Source organism: Fusarium odoratissimum (assembly GCF_000260195.1).
Source record: "Fusarium odoratissimum NRRL 54006 unplaced genomic scaffold supercont1.20, whole genome shotgun sequence".
Taxonomy (NCBI): Eukaryota; Fungi; Ascomycota; class Sordariomycetes; order Hypocreales; family Nectriaceae; genus Fusarium; species Fusarium odoratissimum.
Window position 1 is genome coordinate 18,543 of NW_022158705.1, and position 16,430 is coordinate 34,972.

General features: G+C 48.7%; 7 protein-coding genes across 7 annotated transcripts; 5 read left to right on the plus strand and 2 right to left on the minus strand.

The window, feature by feature from the left end:
- The first annotated feature begins 56 nt into the window (after positions 1-56).
- FOIG_10885 (peptide-methionine (S)-S-oxide reductase) lies at positions 57-1,087 on the plus strand. Its single transcript, XM_031211399.1, has 2 exons — positions 57-523; positions 575-1,087. The coding sequence occupies exons 1-2, from the start codon at positions 256-258 to the stop codon at positions 922-924; spliced, it is 618 nt and encodes a 205-aa protein (XP_031058583.1). The 5' UTR covers positions 57-255; the 3' UTR covers positions 925-1,087.
- FOIG_10886 (uncharacterized protein) lies at positions 124-2,471 on the minus strand. Its single transcript, XM_031211400.1, has 2 exons — positions 1,817-2,471; positions 124-1,759 (listed from the first exon to the last, which is right to left on the minus strand). Exons 1-2 carry the CDS (start codon positions 2,365-2,367, stop codon positions 1,273-1,275), a joined length of 1,038 nt encoding a protein of 345 aa, XP_031058584.1. The 5' UTR covers positions 2,368-2,471; the 3' UTR covers positions 124-1,272.
- A 209-nt stretch (positions 2,472-2,680) lies between these two features.
- Positions 2,681-6,812, minus strand: FOIG_10887 (uncharacterized protein). The gene is made up of 2 exons (XM_031211401.1): positions 6,561-6,812; positions 2,681-6,496 (listed from the first exon to the last, which is right to left on the minus strand). The coding sequence occupies exon 2, from the start codon at positions 5,962-5,964 to the stop codon at positions 2,986-2,988; it is 2,979 nt and encodes a 992-aa protein (XP_031058585.1). The 5' UTR covers positions 5,965-6,496; positions 6,561-6,812; the 3' UTR covers positions 2,681-2,985.
- A 2,471-nt stretch (positions 6,813-9,283) lies between these two features.
- On the plus strand, positions 9,284-9,649 carry FOIG_10888 (uncharacterized protein; the record flags this gene model as incomplete). The annotated part of the gene is made up of 1 exon (XM_031211402.1): positions 9,284-9,649. The coding sequence occupies one exon, from the start codon at positions 9,284-9,286 to the stop codon at positions 9,647-9,649; it is 366 nt and encodes a 121-aa protein (XP_031058586.1).
- Positions 9,650-10,974: 1,325 nt separating this feature from the next.
- Positions 10,975-13,361, plus strand: FOIG_10889 (homocitrate synthase, mitochondrial; the record flags this gene model as incomplete). The annotated part of the gene is made up of 20 exons (XM_031211403.1): positions 10,975-11,096; positions 11,144-11,233; positions 11,300-11,393; positions 11,450-11,480; positions 11,546-11,568; positions 11,620-11,744; positions 11,798-11,878; positions 11,932-12,027; positions 12,073-12,091; positions 12,152-12,186; positions 12,243-12,310; positions 12,364-12,382; positions 12,437-12,584; positions 12,634-12,667; positions 12,722-12,750; positions 12,803-12,827; positions 12,884-12,944; positions 13,028-13,087; positions 13,155-13,205; positions 13,241-13,361. The coding sequence occupies 20 exons, from the start codon at positions 10,975-10,977 to the stop codon at positions 13,359-13,361; spliced, it is 1,332 nt and encodes a 443-aa protein (XP_031058587.1).
- Positions 13,362-14,360: 999 nt separating this feature from the next.
- Positions 14,361-15,095, plus strand: FOIG_10890 (uncharacterized protein; the record flags this gene model as incomplete). Its single annotated transcript, XM_031211404.1, has 1 exon — positions 14,361-15,095. The coding sequence occupies exon 1, from the start codon at positions 14,667-14,669 to the stop codon at positions 15,093-15,095; it is 429 nt and encodes a 142-aa protein (XP_031058588.1). The 5' UTR covers positions 14,361-14,666.
- A 327-nt stretch (positions 15,096-15,422) lies between these two features.
- On the plus strand, positions 15,423-16,258 carry FOIG_10891 (uncharacterized protein; the record flags this gene model as incomplete). The annotated part of the gene is made up of 2 exons (XM_031211405.1): positions 15,423-15,587; positions 15,638-16,258. 2 exons carry the CDS (start codon positions 15,423-15,425, stop codon positions 16,256-16,258), a joined length of 786 nt encoding a protein of 261 aa, XP_031058589.1.
- Positions 16,259-16,430: the final 172 nt, after the last annotated feature.

Below are 16,430 nucleotides of genomic sequence, written 5' to 3' on the forward strand. Positions count from 1 at the left end.
GACCCTTGAACTAAACCGCATCCACGCCACCTTCCCAAAAGAGGAAGCAGAGCTCTGCGAAATCCAATCGTCATCTACGTCTTCGGTGACGCAGCTCCTATACCCCCGCCACGCCTTAGCTTCCCCTTGTAAGGATTTGTCATTCACATTGACCGACAGCCCGAAAAAACATTCAAATATCAATGCGATTCCCTCGATAGCTTCACTTCCATACACAGAACAACACAGTCGCATTCATCTCTGTTAGCTGCAAAAATGTCCTACCTTCCTCCCTTCTTGGCGCGTCTCGCTCGCCCCTTCACACAATCTACACGGCTCTCAATCGCTCCCGATCAATCCGCTGCATCTGTCATCCCAGAGGGCGCTCAGCGCTGCACCGTCGCAGCGGGATGTTTCTGGGGAACAGAGCATTTGTATCGCAGACACTTTGCCGATAAGGGTCTGATCGACGCAAAGGTTGGATACATTGGTGGTGATCTTGAAAACCCTAGCTACCGCGCCGTCTGCGGTGGAAAGACAGGCCGTACGTCGCAATCCTCCATCATTCGCATTAGAATATCACTAACAATCATAGACGCTGAGGCCGCGCAAATCATCTTTGACCCTACAAAGGTCTCATACGCACAACTCCTAGAATTCTTCTACAAGACGCACGACCCCACGACGCTGAACCGCCAGGGTCCCGATACCGGCCCCCAGTACCGCTCTGCTATTTACTTCCACAACGAGGAGCAAGAAAAGATCGCGCGCGAGGTCACAGAGAAGGCCAACAAGCAATGGTGGAAGGGCGGCATCGTTACTGAGATTGCGCCCGCTGGAAAGTGGTGGACTGCTGAGGAGTATCACCAACTCTACCTCCACAATAACCCCTCTGGCTATGAGTGCCCGAGCCACTTTTTGAGGCCGTTCCCACCTCTCGAATAAATACTTGGGGATATTTGCATTTTGGCTTAGCAGACGGATGGAAATGGCACCAATGATATCAGGAAACTTAACTTGGAATGAGGCAATGAGAGGACAGAAATTCAACATATACCTAGTCACAATATGAAACATTTGAAATTCACTCCACTCTGAATATTTGAAGTTTTTTTTTTTTCTTATTTGCTAATCCTAAAATTAAGAAATTAGAAAATCCATCCACTTGTAGACCGGTTACAACAGAAAACAGGAGAGGAGTTTATTATCCTCCATCCGAGTAATAATCCTTTTGCTAAAAAATAATACAAAACGCCCACAGCGCTAGTTCTATGCAACTCTATCACCAATCGCTTACTTGCGTCGGTTCTGCTGCATCATCAGGATCTGAACCATGCGGATGAAGATGTTGAGGAAGTCAAGCTCAAGAGAGATACTCTCATTGACGGGGTCACGGCGGATGACACCAGCCTGGGCGAGGCGAGCGTGGTGGAGGACCTTCTGGACATCGTACAGGGTGAAACCACCAAAGACAGCAAGACCACCGTACAACCAGATGCTCTCAGTGAAGGCAAGGGTTCGGATAGCGGTGGCGGGGATGACGAGAGGGGCGAGACCAGAAGCAGCGACGATGGCGGCACCAGCCAGGAGAGGACCACCAATGTAGAGGTACTTCTCCTGCTTAGCAGTGGCACCGACAACAGCAAGACCACCCATCATGGCGATGGTGTAGAGACCGGCACGTCCAAGGAGAGCAGGAGGGACGAAGGCGAGGAGAGGGGCGACAAAGGCGGCTTGAGTGGCGTTGAAAGCGGTCCAGAGGGCGTACTTGGGGATGTAGCTGGGAATTGTTAGTAAAATGCTTCAACTTTGGCATTGATTGAATTCAACAACTTACTTGTCAGGGCTGATAGATCGAGTTCCAATCATGGTGGCGAAGCTGAGAGCGAGACCACCAATTCCAACAACCCAAGGGTTAGTAACCATGATTCGGTAAACGAAGCCGGTCTGAACCATTTGTCGAGCCGTCAACCCAATGATGCCAATTCCGAGACCGGTGTGCAGGAAAGTGTTGTTCAGGTATTCGCGCTCGTAAACGGGCATGCCACCATCCTCACGGGTCTCCCGGTTAAAGACAGCATTGATGGCAACAAGCGTACCACCAAAGATGGCACCTCCAACCAAGAGTCGTCGGCTTGTCGATTGGGGCGCTGTGGCAGCTCCCGCAGCTTGCTGGTTATAAGATCGACCGCCAGCGCGGCTTGTTCGTTGGAAAGCATTGCGGGTGGCTGCGGATGTGACGCGCGATGTGAAGAAGTTGGCTGTGGGCTTGGACTGAACGTGGAAGCTTCGGACGGATGCGGTGTTGCGGAAAGCAGTCTTTGAGAGCTCAGGAAGCCTCTGCGCAAGTCGCGCAGGGCCCTGGCGGACAGTCATTGTGAAGGACATCGTCGTTCTGGCGATGCAGGTGTTGGGAGAGAATGCGATGTGCAGTCGTTTACAAAGGAAAAGGTCGAAGCGGGGACGGGGAATCGAGAGTATTATAAGTCCCCGGTAAAAGAAAGCATGACGTTGGTTCCGGGTGTGGAGCCTACCTAAAATCCGACATCACGTGGCTGTGCTGGTGGAATATTGTGGAAAGAACCGGCGCCTCTCAGTGACTCAGTTGGTCATCACTCGGCGGCTAAGGCTCTAAACTCCAGGCGCCGTCGGATTTACTGGTGTTACGCTATGGGAATAGTTACACCACAGCTACGTTGACGTTAGCTTCTTTCTAGCCTCTTCTATTTTCGGCTGTTTCTTTTCAATTCCAATATTATTATGAAGGATATCAACGCCTCCATCAAGGGTATCTACTAAGCATCCTTTCACCCAGCATTCACCCCCTTGCATCATGCTTTCTCTCTACCCAGATGTGCGTTACATCGCACGAGACCTGATATGCAGTAATGACAAATGCTCCACGACTTTGACGCCTATGCTGCGCAACATAGATCCAATGCTTTCCATTCCCACTCAATTCCCAATCATTTCCTCAAAAAGTGTTCCCCAAGACGCCGTCCTTTCTTACCGTAAACTTCCAAACCCTTTCTCGATGACGAACCGCACGGGTCGTCGTGCTCTCTTGGCTCTGTATCCAAACGCAGATCGTGGCATAAAGTTCTGTGATGTGAGCATAGCAACGCTCATGGCCTTGGGCGCAGGACCATCATCCTCTGATTGTCCCTGTCCAGAGGTTTCGCTTGACGTGGGCTCCGTAGAACGTTGACCAACGCGGTCATCAAACCCCCAGTTCGAAACACCACCGGCTCGGATCCATGACTCCAAGTTACGGCATTGACTGACATCCATCCAGTTCAGTCGCCCGCAGCCGTTGAGGACATTTTCGACGCCTCGGCCAGTGACACGCACACAGCCACGAACACTGAGGGCTTCCAAATCGTTCAAGTGGAGCGCCACGCTTTCCAAACTTCCATCGCTAACCGCACTTCCGCAGAACGCCAATCGCAGCTCCCGCAACTTTGGCAGACGGAGAGCGACAACCTCTGTCGCCGTGTCAGAAAGTGCACAGCAGAACGATAGGTCCAGATGTGTAAGGTTCTTGGCTGAGTTAACCAAGGCAACGACAGCGTTGTCCGAGAGATATGTGCAATCAGCTAGGCACAGCCTAGATAGCTTTTCAAACCGGAATGGCGCCCATGATTGAAACCCTGCATCTGTAATCGATGTGCAACGCGTGAGGGACAGCGACTCGATACGGTTCGAAGCGTGTGCTGCTAAATGAGCCATGGAACGATCTGTGATGTGCTTGCAATAGGAGAGATTGAGGCGTTTGAGTTTCGGGCACCCAACTACTGTACCTGGTGGCAGAACGTGCTGTGCGGCATGCTTCTGTTGCTGCTGCTTGCTTCGCGATCGAGCTGCAGAACTTGAGATAACGACTGATTTCGAAGGTGGTGGATCGGGTACAACCCAGCCAACAACGCGGCCTAGAAGATTATCACCGACCTTGCGGCAGTTGCTCCAGTCAACTTCTTCTAATCCCTTTGCGTTCTCGCTCATCTCCAAAATTTGGTTCGCGGAAACATCCCAAACCGACTTCATCTTCCACTTCTTAACATTTTTGCCGCAACTGCGCCATAAAGCTCCAAACCCTTCATCCGTTATGTGAAAGCAATTATTCAGGTCAATGGACAGAGCGCGAGTGCCAATGAAGGGAGCAAGCACCTTGATCAGGACTTCGTCAGTAACCTTACGGTTGTAAATTGAGAGGTCGACATCCTGGCAAACTTTGGGGGATGTAGTCAGGAGCTTACGCCAGTGTGTGCTAACAAGGCGTAGTCGAAACAGCTCTCCTATATCCACGTGCTTGAAGATGTAAATCAGGATCTCATCTGAGAGCACTGGTTTGCTCATAGTGATTGGTCGGGTGGGCAGAGTCGTCCGTACTCGCTTTGCCGGGACGTCATCGTCGTCAGCTGAAGCATCAGAAAACGCAAATTTGATAGGAGTTACTTCTGAGAGGCGAGACCTCGCACCGTTGGTCGTTGGGGTAGAGCTGTCTGTTGGAGGCACTGGAGGTGCCAACGAATGTCGTCTTCGATTTCGGATATTCTCCATGTTCACACTCAAGAACGGATCGGGGTCCTTGGGTGCTATGTTGCTTGTATCATCTTTCGCTGGAGACCCAGGCTTGGACGGGCTAGTGAAGGTGAGGTCAGGGAGGGATGCTCGTGTTGGTGTTGTAGGTGTGGGCGGGTCAGATTTGTTGACCTTTTCCTTAACATCAACATCAACCATAACAACATCGTCGCTCTGTTTCTGATATCGCAATCGTGCAGTTTCTTTAACCTGTTTCAGGATGTCTGAAGGGCAGCGTCTCCAGAACTCGTCGAGGACATCGCCTGTGATCATGATACATTCCACAGAAGTGATAGATCTTACAGTGGCTGTTCGACCACGCGACAATCCAAGACTTGCAACTTCGCCGAAATATTGACCTGCCTTCAATCGAGGCCGTTTTGGGATAGCCTTGGCCTTGTTCTGAATGTTATCGTCGTAAACTGGCTCATCGTGAATAACCTCCGCCTCGCCACGAACAATGAAGAAAATTTCGTTTCCTGGTAAGCCTTGGCGAACGATATCTGTAAACGGGGTATAGGATTTCGGTTGAACACTCAATCCCAAGAAATGCAGAATATCTGCAGGAAGTGTAGAGAAGAGCGGTAACTCCTTAAGTGTTGTTCGAATATTGATTTGACCGCTTCCAATCGCACTACCAGCAGCTGGGTCCTCCATGATTCCAGGGCTTGGGGACTTTCTTTTCTTGTTGTTGACGACCGCACCGTCCTTGATAGCGCCCCTTTCTCCAGTAGAAACCTCTCCAGGAGCGGGTTCTCGAGCGCTGAAGTCTCCCTGGGGGGATTTGACCAATCTTCCACTCTCTTGCCGCTTCTTTTTCAGGAGGTTCAAGCGTTCCTGTGCCTCTTCCCGGATCGCCTTCTCCATTTCTGGGAATTTGGGTATCACGGCATGTAAATCCTCTTTCTTAAGCACTAGCAACAGACACTTCGTACGCGCTACAATAGTAGCTGTTCGAGGCATCTGCATCAAAACACCGATTTCTCCAAAGAACGAACCGGGATTGAGCTCAGCATAGACCGCCTCACCGTCACGCGAAGTGACAGCAACTACTCCTCGAACCAACCAATACATTGCCTTGGCTTCGTCTCCTTCCGTCACGATGTGGTCATTGGGGCTTTGGATTTGAGGCTTCAGGTGATTTCCTATAGCAACAAGAAACTCTTCCGGAGCTGACATAAAGAGAGGGAAGGATCTGATGCGGTCAACCAGGTCTAGCGGCATGTCTCGGATAAGCGATGCTGTGAGCGGCGAAGGCCGCACTGGCCGCGTTGGATTTGTTTCGACATTGAAAGACCGAATCAATGAAATCGAGTCTGAAGATGTCGCAGCAGCCGAGGCCTGCTGATGATGAGCCAAAGCCCTATAAGGCGATGGCGAGCTTGGTGAACGACCTCGCCTCATGGTTCCAGGTTTGGCAAAGAGCGGTGTTGCTAGAAGTCAGCGGAATCGCAACGACGAGGACAATTGCCTCCCCTCCAGCAAGCTCTCGAGCCGCCGCCGCAGCTGAGGGTGACAGTTTCTTGACCTTTGTTCTTTGTTCCTGGCTTTGTATTTCTCAGGTTATGGCGCGGAAATGTCAAGTGAAACTTGGAGAGTGGATCAAGGTCCAGTCATGCTCCGGTGTGACGTTGAGAAGCAATCCTTGAGGAGAATAAGATGATCGCTTTCGTGCAATCGTTTTGCCGACAGGGGCTTGAAATATGGACGCACAAAAGGCTTGTACTGAAACCCAGGCTCGATCCGTGGGCCCCGTGATAGGTAGAGGGCGTAAAAGCTGCAGTCACAGACCGAATGTCAAGGTAGAAGTCGCACAGGGTTCCAAGGCGGCGGTTTGGATCTTTTTCGTAACACGAGAACAAGGAGCGAGCTGTTGTGTAGGTAAAGGCGTAGATGCTGAACGTCAAGAATGATCGCGTGGATAGATCGAAGGTGGCTTTCAAGGAGTGTGAGCGATGACGGATGGCAGACAAAGAATGGAGACTCGTGTTGGGACTTACCAAAGCTTGAGCGGAAGCCAAGAAACGAAGCTTATCTGATGCTCACGGGGAGAGGTTAAAGAAGAAGAAAGCTGGTGGGGAGCTGTCAAGAAGCGACAAGGAAGCTATTGTGAGAGTGGCAATTGGCGAAGCTCGAAGAGGAAATCGGTTGAGGGAGGTCAAGTCAGGTCAAGTCAAGGAGCATGTACAGTAGGAGATAGATAGATCCGCATGGGAAAAGATGGATTCCAGTGCCAGTTCTGGCCGCCACATGAACGACGCCCACTCAAGAGCACGACCACGACACAGAAGGCCCCTCTTGCATTCGACACGCCCACTCACACGCACAAGGAAAGCTTGGTGTGGGGTAGGTAAGTACCTACATACAGCACTGTAGGTACTATACTATACTGATTTAGCTGGGCGGGCGGGCAGTGCCGTCACACACGGTGAAGGAGCGTGTAAGAAGCGAGCAAAAGAACAAGGGCCCCTGTGAAAGTGAAGCTTTGAGTGGAGAAATATGAGCAAGCCAAAAGCAAGCAAGCAAGCATCGGTAATGCAAGCAATTCAACGGGAAAAGAACGGTTTCGAGAGTCAAACTTTGGTTAATCACCGAGCGGCACAGAAATTGACTCTCGCAATGATGCGACTGTTGATAAACTGAGATGCCCTGGGCTGCCCGCGTGGTGGTGCCGGTACCTTGGCACAAGCGCATGTAGCTAAGATAGTCGCAGTACCAGCTACCTTAGCAACTTATTGCCCTGTACCTAAGTTAGTGGCGCCTTAGGGCAGTGGACATCCCATCACAAAGTGAAACGGAGCCAGCCCCGGAGCTGCTGTTGGGAAGAAACCTGAGGGTCAGTGCGTTGAGGCGCTTCGGTGGATGCTTCGATAAAGCTTCAGTGGGATGCGATGTGCTGTTGCTGCTCGTCATGGACCTTGACCAAACCCTTTCAAGGACCCCGGTAATGGTCTTCTCATCCTCACTAGCGAGCGGCACCAAGCGCAGATGACCGAGCGCGCACAGGGCGCTTAACGGTTCACTGGTACCTTTCTTTGATGTTTGGCAGGGGGGAAATAATCTGACCAAAAACAACCTGCGTGAGAGCTGATGCTGCGGAAGCGACCCGGTAGCTTGCTGCTCTTGATTCCATACAGTAATCCATGCATGACCAATACCAACCTAATTAAAAATGTCCCATCAGTTTGACGAAGCCGTGGTTGACGGTGAGCCATGGTCTTTTAGGGTTAGTAGTGTTCGTCTTCTGCCGTCATCATTTCCCCCCCTCTGCTACGTATATGTCGATCCTGATCGTCGGATCCGTGCAGCCAGCCTCCAGCCTGCCGGGAAAGGGGCCAGCCATGTTATGCTATCGGTCAGAAGACCATGATTTTGGTGATATATCCGATATGGTTGTCATTTGCCTCGGCAAGCTGCGAGGAAACTTGGCCGTGGGAGTTCGGTTTGAGAAGTTTGATACATGTCGTGATAACTGTACAGTACTGTCATTTTGATGAGTGTTTTGTCAAGAGCTTCCCTTTTGCATTGACCTCTTGTCATGCAGATGCTGCGACAGTTAGCGTTGCCTGTGGCTGAAAATAGATACATGGCTTGATAATTTGCAGCTTCATTCAGGCACGTTCGCATCGCCATGCCAATGTCAATGCCAGATGCGGCAGCTTGTCGGAGGGAGATCCCTGCAATATGTAATAGATAGAAAGCTCTGCGGAATCATTTTGTGAAACGTTTCGTCATGGTGTTTCACGTCTGCGGGCTGTCAGTAACCCCATCAGATCAGTCTGCAGAAAACATGCAGCGATTGTCATGAGAAAACTGCAGCCTTGTAGGGCGACCTGCATCAATTGCTTCTTCTGTCGCCTAAAGAATTGCTGAATCACGAGCAAATATGTAATTCTTTTCAGTATCGGTTGTCTGAGACAGGGTCTCTAAAAGTTTTGAGGCCACCCACGCAGGGTTCCTAGCTGTGATCTTTCTAGAAGGTAGCACTGACCCAGGGACAGCGGTCAGGCAACGCAATGACCACCTTGCCCTGGTCATGGAAACTCGCTAGAAGAAGGAGAAGAAGGAATGAATTATTGTAGGCCAAGTCGTATTTTCAGGTCATTAAACCCAATGTAGGTCCTACCTTAAACATGCGCCAGAAAGAAGCAGCCTCCTGAGATTGTTTATGGCAGCTACCTAGGTCCCTAGATTAGTTGATTGACACTTCTTCAATTTCGATTAACCACACCTGTCCTAACTGTTTGGCAGATGCCTTGGGAAAATGCTATGGAAGAGCCACAGTGTTTATCGTTTATGTCTTGAACCAGAACACCATAAGATATCCGGTTCGGCTGTCTCAGATGCACTCGGATGCTCCCAATTGGCCAGATTTACTCCAAAGACGATCTAGACAGTTGCAGAATACTCAGCAGCTAGCCCGCTCTTGCAGTTTTGTACCATTCAAGGACTCGCGATTCAGGCCTCTGAAGACGGTTCCAGCGGCTTTATAGATATAAGATATACCTACCCATACTAAAATTCGTCTCTTGGCTCAGAGGAGAACATCCGAAAAGCACGACTATACTTCGATAATCGTTCAGATCCTACGTTTCATGGTTGGTGTTCTGGTCGGGTTCTTAATATGAAATGCCCGGTTCGCAGTCGGAGAGCTTTGCTGTCCTTCATGAGTCTTCCATGTGTCTTTGAGCACTGAGGTTCCCAAGGCTCAACCAAGCAAGCCATGGCTGCTCACTGTGCTTCCAAGATTGCCAAATTTGGTAGAGATGAAATCCATGCTGTCGAGGTCACAGGTATGGAAGTGCTCGTTGGATTCTGGATCCAAGTCTACAGATCATCACATGGAAATGGAAGCCAAATCCCTCCTGTATATACTATTTCACATTATCCCCATAGCGATGTCGATGGACGGGAGCCGGAGGACGTGACCACAGTATATGAAGTAGCCGGCATAGAACAACGAAGTGAAGATCCTCACCAACATCTGCTGCCCGTTCTTGGTGTTTTGTGTTGGGGGTTATCCGAAGTAGCCAGAGACCAGTTGCCTCATAGCGAACACCGCCTGCACGTGTATTTCGCCCAAGACTGACGTCCATTCTTCGCACTATCCGCTTTGATGGTACTAATAGCCTCGCCTTTTTCTTTTTTCGACACAGACTCTACAGTATTCACGCCCACGCTACAATGGGATGCTCCCAGACCGCTGCGTTTGCTGACTTAGCCAAGAATGGCAGCAGAAGCAAAGAAACCAGGACTTTTCAGCTCTCGAGATAGCATTAGAGGTTTCTGTTAGCAAGTAGTATGATTGTCCTGGGATATACCGAACAGATCCGAAGCTCTCTGCGATCGCGATCAGATCTCGTGGTTCGAGCCAATGAGTTTTCTCTTGCTTTTCATCAACTATTTGAATTTCGGATTCTTGATGTACATTGCGAGGTCCTGATCAATACTACACTACAACATCCGGGAAAGCTCTGCCATACAACTAAAACGTACAAGGTATCTTCTTTGAGACGATCGTATCAGTTTTAAGAGGTACTAAGTAGGCAAACAGTTAGAAGCATCTACGCAGGCTCGATATACAGTCAGCCACATGGACGTACATGACGTAACACGCAAACTGCCGAAAAAAAAAAAGAAAAGAAAATATTGGGATATACAATCTTTCTAACCTGGGGATTTAGAGAGGATTTGGGGGCAATGACTTGGAGATTCTTCATGGGTTTCTTGCAACTGGAGGCTATCAGGATATGCTTCCAAGCAATGATGACTGTATCCCTGCTATTCCGCTTTACCAAGTAAAAGATCGAGAAACTTTATGATACAACAGATTCCCCACAGTTTACTATGTAGATCACTGTTTTTCTTTACTGATTTCACTTTTTCTGTTCTTGTATGCGATTGGTCACGTGCCTCACCATGTGTAAATGTACCTGATTTAATAGATCGAGCTATGACTTTAGGCCCATTGAACGCCAACCAAACTGACATAAAGTAAATATGCAATGTTGAAAACTCTCATGTTATAGTGCACCGTTAATATTCTGCTTGTGGCGTGTTAATATAAAATAGAAGATTGGCATTCGTTTTAGACGCAAGTGCCGGATAATTGAAGTGCTGAAGCGACTTCGGAGCAAGGTTTGGCGGGGCAACTTTCTGTACGTCATTGCAAAGAAAAGCTTGCTGTAAAAGGAGATTTCCAATTGGCTTAATTAGCGGTTCCCCGCGCACCAATTCAAGCGAGACCCTGGCTGACTCATGAGCGGAACCGGCAACTTCTAACCTTTTGGCCTCCCCACCTCCAATATTTATCACGAATAATCCTCCACATCCATAACGTCGATTGCCTGTTTATCGACCTCACAACTTCAGAAGAAAGCTAAATAGAAGCCTGCAATCATCTAATCCTGCACAATGTGCGGTACCGAGAATGGATCAGTCGGGGCTGCCCCGCACCCAGCCCAGAATGCCAATAACCCAGCAACATCGGTCTACAGCCAGGTCCAGGACTTCCTGAGCAACACCAACAGATACAAGTGAGTCCATTCTACCACTGTGCAAGTGTTCAATCTGACGAATAAAGGATCATTGAGTCTACTCTTCGTGAGGGAGAGCAATTCAGCAATGCGTTCTTCACAAGAGAGAACAAGGTCAAGATTGCGACCATGCTCAGGTATGCACTCGTCCTCCTCAAGGTTAGCCATTGAATGATCTCGTTACTAAAAGCAGAACCAAAAAGCGACTTCGGTGTTGACTACATTGAGCTCACAAGCCCAGTCAGCTCACAAGCCTCATATGATGACTGCAAGCACATTTGCTCGCTTGGCCTTAAGGTTAGTAACTACTGCTAATGAGAATTGTTGACATTATTGCTAACATTACAGTATAGGCCAAGATCCTGACACATGTGCGATGTAACAGTCGGTACCCTTCTTCACATCTCACCTCCTGATCGAGGTCAATTCTCATGCTAACAACTCGTTAGTGGATGATGCCAAGCGCGCGGTGGTAAGTCGAGCTCAAACTTCCGGTCACGATAGCTTCATAACACAAAATTAGGAATGCGGAGTGGACGGTGTTGATTTAGTCATCGGTACCTCGTCCTTTTTGCGTGAGTATTCACATGGCAAGAGTATGGAAATGATCCAGAAGACTGCCATTGAGGTTATCGAATATGTCAAGTCGTAAGTTGCTCTATGAGCTGTCTACAAGCGAATATGGTACTAAGCTGCAACAGGCAAGGAGTTGAAGTCCGTTTCTCGTCCGAAGATTCTTTCCGATCCGATCTCGTCGACATCCTTGCCCTCTATAAGGCTGTGTATGTTGGAGCGTCTACATCACAGCAAAGCAGCATTTGCTGACTCTCTTTAGTGACAAGGCTGGTGTGAACCGCGTTGGCATTGCTGATACTGTGGGAGGCGCTACCCCACGAATGGTCTACGATCTCGTCCGAACGCTCCGAGGCAAGTAGACGATAGCCAGCGACAGAATTCAAGATACAAGAGCTAACAGTGCCCAGGCGTGGTCGGATGTGACATCGGCATGTCACCCTCTCTCTCACACACGCTGCTCCACTAACACATCTATAGAGACACATTTCCACGACGATACTGGCTGCGCAGTTGCGTAAGATAGCCCTTTGGCACGATTGAGCAATAGTCTCCGGCTTACACTCTGTTTAGGAACGCTGTCACCGCCCTTGAAGGAGGAGCTACGCACGTTGATACATCAGTTCTTGGTATCGGTGAACGTGAGTGTGTTAATCAACGTCGAAATAACTGTCACTGACTTGAGACCTCATAGGAAACGGAATCACTCCATTGTAAGCATCGTGACAACAGCAGCACCGCTGAATTCAACTAACAACTTACTTCAGGGGTGCATTGATGGCTCGCATGGTCGTGACTGCACCAGAGTACACCAAGACACACTACAAGCTTCCCAAGCTCAAGGAGATTGAGGAGTATGTTGCAAGTGTCGTTCAAGTCAACATCCCTTTCAACAATCCCATCACTGGCTTCTGTGTACGCTCCTCCAAGTCCCGCTTTCATCCGCAATAGCTAACGCGCGCAGGCTTTCACGCACAAGGCCGGTATTCACGCCAAGGGTATGGATAGAGCTGCAATTTACCTTCCTTTGACCCAGAACTGACTTTTCGTAGCTATTCTGGCGAACCCCTCTACTTACGAGGTAACTCTTGTCTTCTTTTACTAATGGTGGTGAAATTGCTAACAGATGATAGATTATTGACCCTGCGCTGTTTGGACGTATGATCCTACCCCTTTCCCCTTTAGGCTTGAATAAAAGCCAACTAACTTCGTAGTGACTCGTTATGTCAACATTACCTCAAGAATCACCGGATGGAACGCCGTCAAGGGCAGAATGTTTGTTTCCCCCAGTTCCCAAATCGTGCCTCAATGGGTATCGGTGATGTTTCCGCATGGGTAAAACGACTAACTCGTCTTAGTTCTCAATTGGGTCTGGATGGACCTGGCGGCTTTGAAACTGATGACCAAATCAAGGAAGTGTACGTTCATGAGCTTGAGAGAGAAACTGAAGCCACTGGATGAAGTTGACTGACATGTCCGAAATAGTACCGCCAAGATCAAGCAAATGGCCGATAGTGAGCAACCATCCCCTGTTCAGTATTTTTGCATTTTTAGTGTTGAGGAGCTAACAGAGGTCTTTCTTTCGTTCGTCCACTTGCCATCGACGACGCAGACTCGATCATCCACGCATACCACCTCGGCCTTCAGGGTCAGAGTGAGCAGCAGAACGCTAGTGAGCAGAAGGAGGCTTAAGTCGGATGGCAGCAGGCAAGAATATGGAGCGACAGGATGTAAACGAAGATACATGTCAGACTTCATAGGGGTTGGCATTACTATTAAAAGCATGATTTTCCACCTAAAGCGTGGGCCAGTATTGACGACATGGGATAAGTTATGCCAGTTTTGATGATTGAGATCTAGTTGTGTTCCATCTCCAGCTACATTCAGCTTGGCTATTAAGTTGCAAGTCGGCGATCTGCCAACCGTATGACAGCTTAGCCCCGTGGGAAAACCTTGCGTAAGGATAGGTCTTAGAGATTATGCATGATGAGCAGGCATCAAGGACAATACTCATAGAGATGGACTTATAAAGTTGCCTCAGCTCCCTGCCAGACCGATCAACTTATTAGCTAAGGAGACTGTCTCTAACCCCGTCGTGACCAACCTCTGCTCCATGTCTCCATGAACCTGTAATGTGGGATCCGCGCAGTCCTCTTATGTATACAGCCTGCTGATCTCATCGTAAACTCTCAGATAGAGGATAGTAATGGAAAGCCTGCAAATCTTAAATAATAGGACTTTAGCGTAATATCACAAAAGAAATCTTTTAACTCTTATGGCTTGCTTGATCTGAGTTTATCATTATCATTCATAGGGGCTTGTGGCTGCTGTTTGTGGCTGTGTTGCGACAGGGAGGGACTACTTCGAGGGTAGGTACCTTCAGGATGTCAGCAGCTACCTAGCTGTTACGGCTTTCCATAAAAGAACATCCAATTGGTACTAACCTCAGTTGATCATCTCCCTAAGACTGTGCCTTACTTCCCGGCATCAGTCAAGAGTAGATACCTATTTCTATCTTTCTTTTATAATTCATCGTCTCGAAGACAAGAAGCTGGTTGCAACACAAACATGGATCTAGAAACGATGGACAGTCCTAGTAGCATAGAAGAGGTGATGTACTTGGATAGAATGAATGATTCGAGCGCCAAGACAAAAGTACATGTCTACATCACGCCAGAATGCGGACTTTGTGATCAAATTATTCATGCCAACGAGTGGACTGTGGCCTGTGAGAATAGAAAACCGCTCTATATTCTTCCACGGGTCTGTCGATCTAACGTCGGAGTTATAGTGCTGGGGAACGAGGATTGTCTCAGCCCCTTATATTTGACGAAGAAGTTCCGATTTCCAAAGTCTCGGGAAGCCATTAAATCGGTAGACGAGTTGACCCTGTGTCAACGTCTTCAATGCAAGACGTGCGATATGGCTCATCTATCTGTGACAATACATACGAATCGCTATCGTGTTTTTCAGTAATCTTATCATCGGGAAGATGCCATGGACCCTATATGGGTCGCTTCAGCATGGAAGTTCCCATGGCGACACCGACCTCCCCAGCGCAAGCCTCGACTTGATCTCGCTGATACGACGTTGGTGTCAATAGGAGGACCAGTTGCCGAGTCCATTTGCATCCCAGGTCTGGCGTCTTTGCCGCAAGAAGTGCTCCAAATGGTCAGGTCCTATATTCCCAGTAATCTCCTCTGGCGATATTCTCTCATCCAAAGCACTGCTGAGGAGATGTCACGACCCTTCCAAAACCCCTTCGAGCCTGAACAAGATGCTACTTGCTTCTCTCTGGCAGCAGTGAAAGCTTGGAAACGTGGAGTGCAAGGGATGGATGCTGCTTGTGATGAGAGTGAATCAGAGTTATTCATCGTCAGACTTACTGTTGACTGTCTTGGCTTGAAGGAGATCCAAAGGTTATAGGATTGGCCAGAGTATAACCACATTCGGTCCAACACTTGCGCATACGTTTTCTTTACACAAGCACAAGCAAATAGCTCTTTCATTTCTTCAAACGTTAGTAGTCTCTTGACTTCATGGGAACCTTTATTAATACTAAACAAGTTTGGGCGAGCATTCATCGAGAATCCTCATGGCTTTCGAGACTTCCAATTCTGGGACACACCTAGCCCTCCCTTGAGAGGATTGAAAATGTTAACGAGGCCGGATCGTCCAGGTTCCATCCGATACCGCACTGTCGATCTCCTCAATACCACAGGACTTACCTTCTTCTTTCTGAGATGTTTCATAATGGCAGTTCACCCCCACACAGCGAACTCACCAGTTGCAGCGCCAACTATACAACATTTCTCTCGATATGAACAAGACCATATGATATGGACGTACATCCCTATATCCAGTACTGATAACCTCCTTCGGATCGGCGTGGGGGATGCCTGGCAAAGACATATAGAGGTAAGTTTGCGTATCATCTAATCTCTTGGCAATGTTTCTCACACCAGTAGATATGCACCAAACTCACAGGGACCTTCCTCTTTGGCCCTTACCAATGTTATACTGACACTGACGATGCATCGGGCAATGAGCCACCTGTGCTTGTTCATAACGTACCAACTAAGCGAGTAGGCGGTTCACTCGGCATAGTTACCGAGCATAACTTTGAGAGTGAATCCTTATTTTCGTTTCCTCGCTACCACAAAGACGATAAGGATCCCTCCGGTCTGCGCTATATCAACACTAAAGTTCCAGCGAAAGATATCACTCATGCTAATGTCTATTACAACCGTAGGAATGGATATTGTAAAGGATTGCTCCTGGAGTATGCAAGCGGTGCGCAGCGGGCAGTAGGGCAATGCCGAATCGGGGTTGACCCTTTCAAGGCTTACGGGAAGCCCTCCTGGATCTGTTACCGTGATATATGTGATCCAGAAACATGCGAGGAAACCGGAAGTTGTATAGTTGAGTGTACGACTGGCACGAATAGCCACGAGCGTGAACCTCGCGACATTGGTGATTGGGTATGTATGCGTCCACGAGGAGGAGGGTATCTTGAGTTCGCGTGCGAGCACAAGACAGCCAGCTTTGGTATGTATACTCGAGCAGATGAGGAAGAGGACGATGAGTAAAGAAGATTGACTTCTTTCTCCTCTCTCGATAAGAAGCTTTTTTGGTTACTGACCGATGTACTTCATTCTACTGTTTGATACACATACAAGCAGCATTACCAGCCACATCACAGCCACTCTATGACCCAACAATGTCTGTCCTTGGTGCAATTACATCGCATCCTTCTGGTGT

What these genes read in the sequence shown, in the direction of transcription:
- FOIG_10885 (XM_031211399.1), top strand. Translation starts at nt 256, where the DNA reads ATGTCCTACCTTCCTCCCTTCTTGGCGCGTCTCGCTCGCCCCTTCACA. An exon ending in CTGCGGTGGAAAGACAGGCC is followed by an intron (nt 524 to 574) that starts GTACGTCGCAAT and finishes TAACAATCATAG; the next exon opens with ACGCTGAGGCCGCGCAAATC.
- FOIG_10886 (XM_031211400.1), bottom strand. Translation starts at nt 2,367, where the DNA reads ATGTCCTTCACAATGACTGTCCGCCAGGGCCCTGCGCGACTTGCGCAG. An exon ending in CGATCTATCAGCCCTGACAA is followed by an intron (nt 1,760 to 1,816) that starts GTAAGTTGTTGA and finishes AACAATTCCCAG; the next exon opens with CTACATCCCCAAGTACGCCC.
- FOIG_10887 (XM_031211401.1), bottom strand. Translation starts at nt 5,964, where the DNA reads ATGAGGCGAGGTCGTTCACCAAGCTCGCCATCGCCTTATAGGGCTTTG.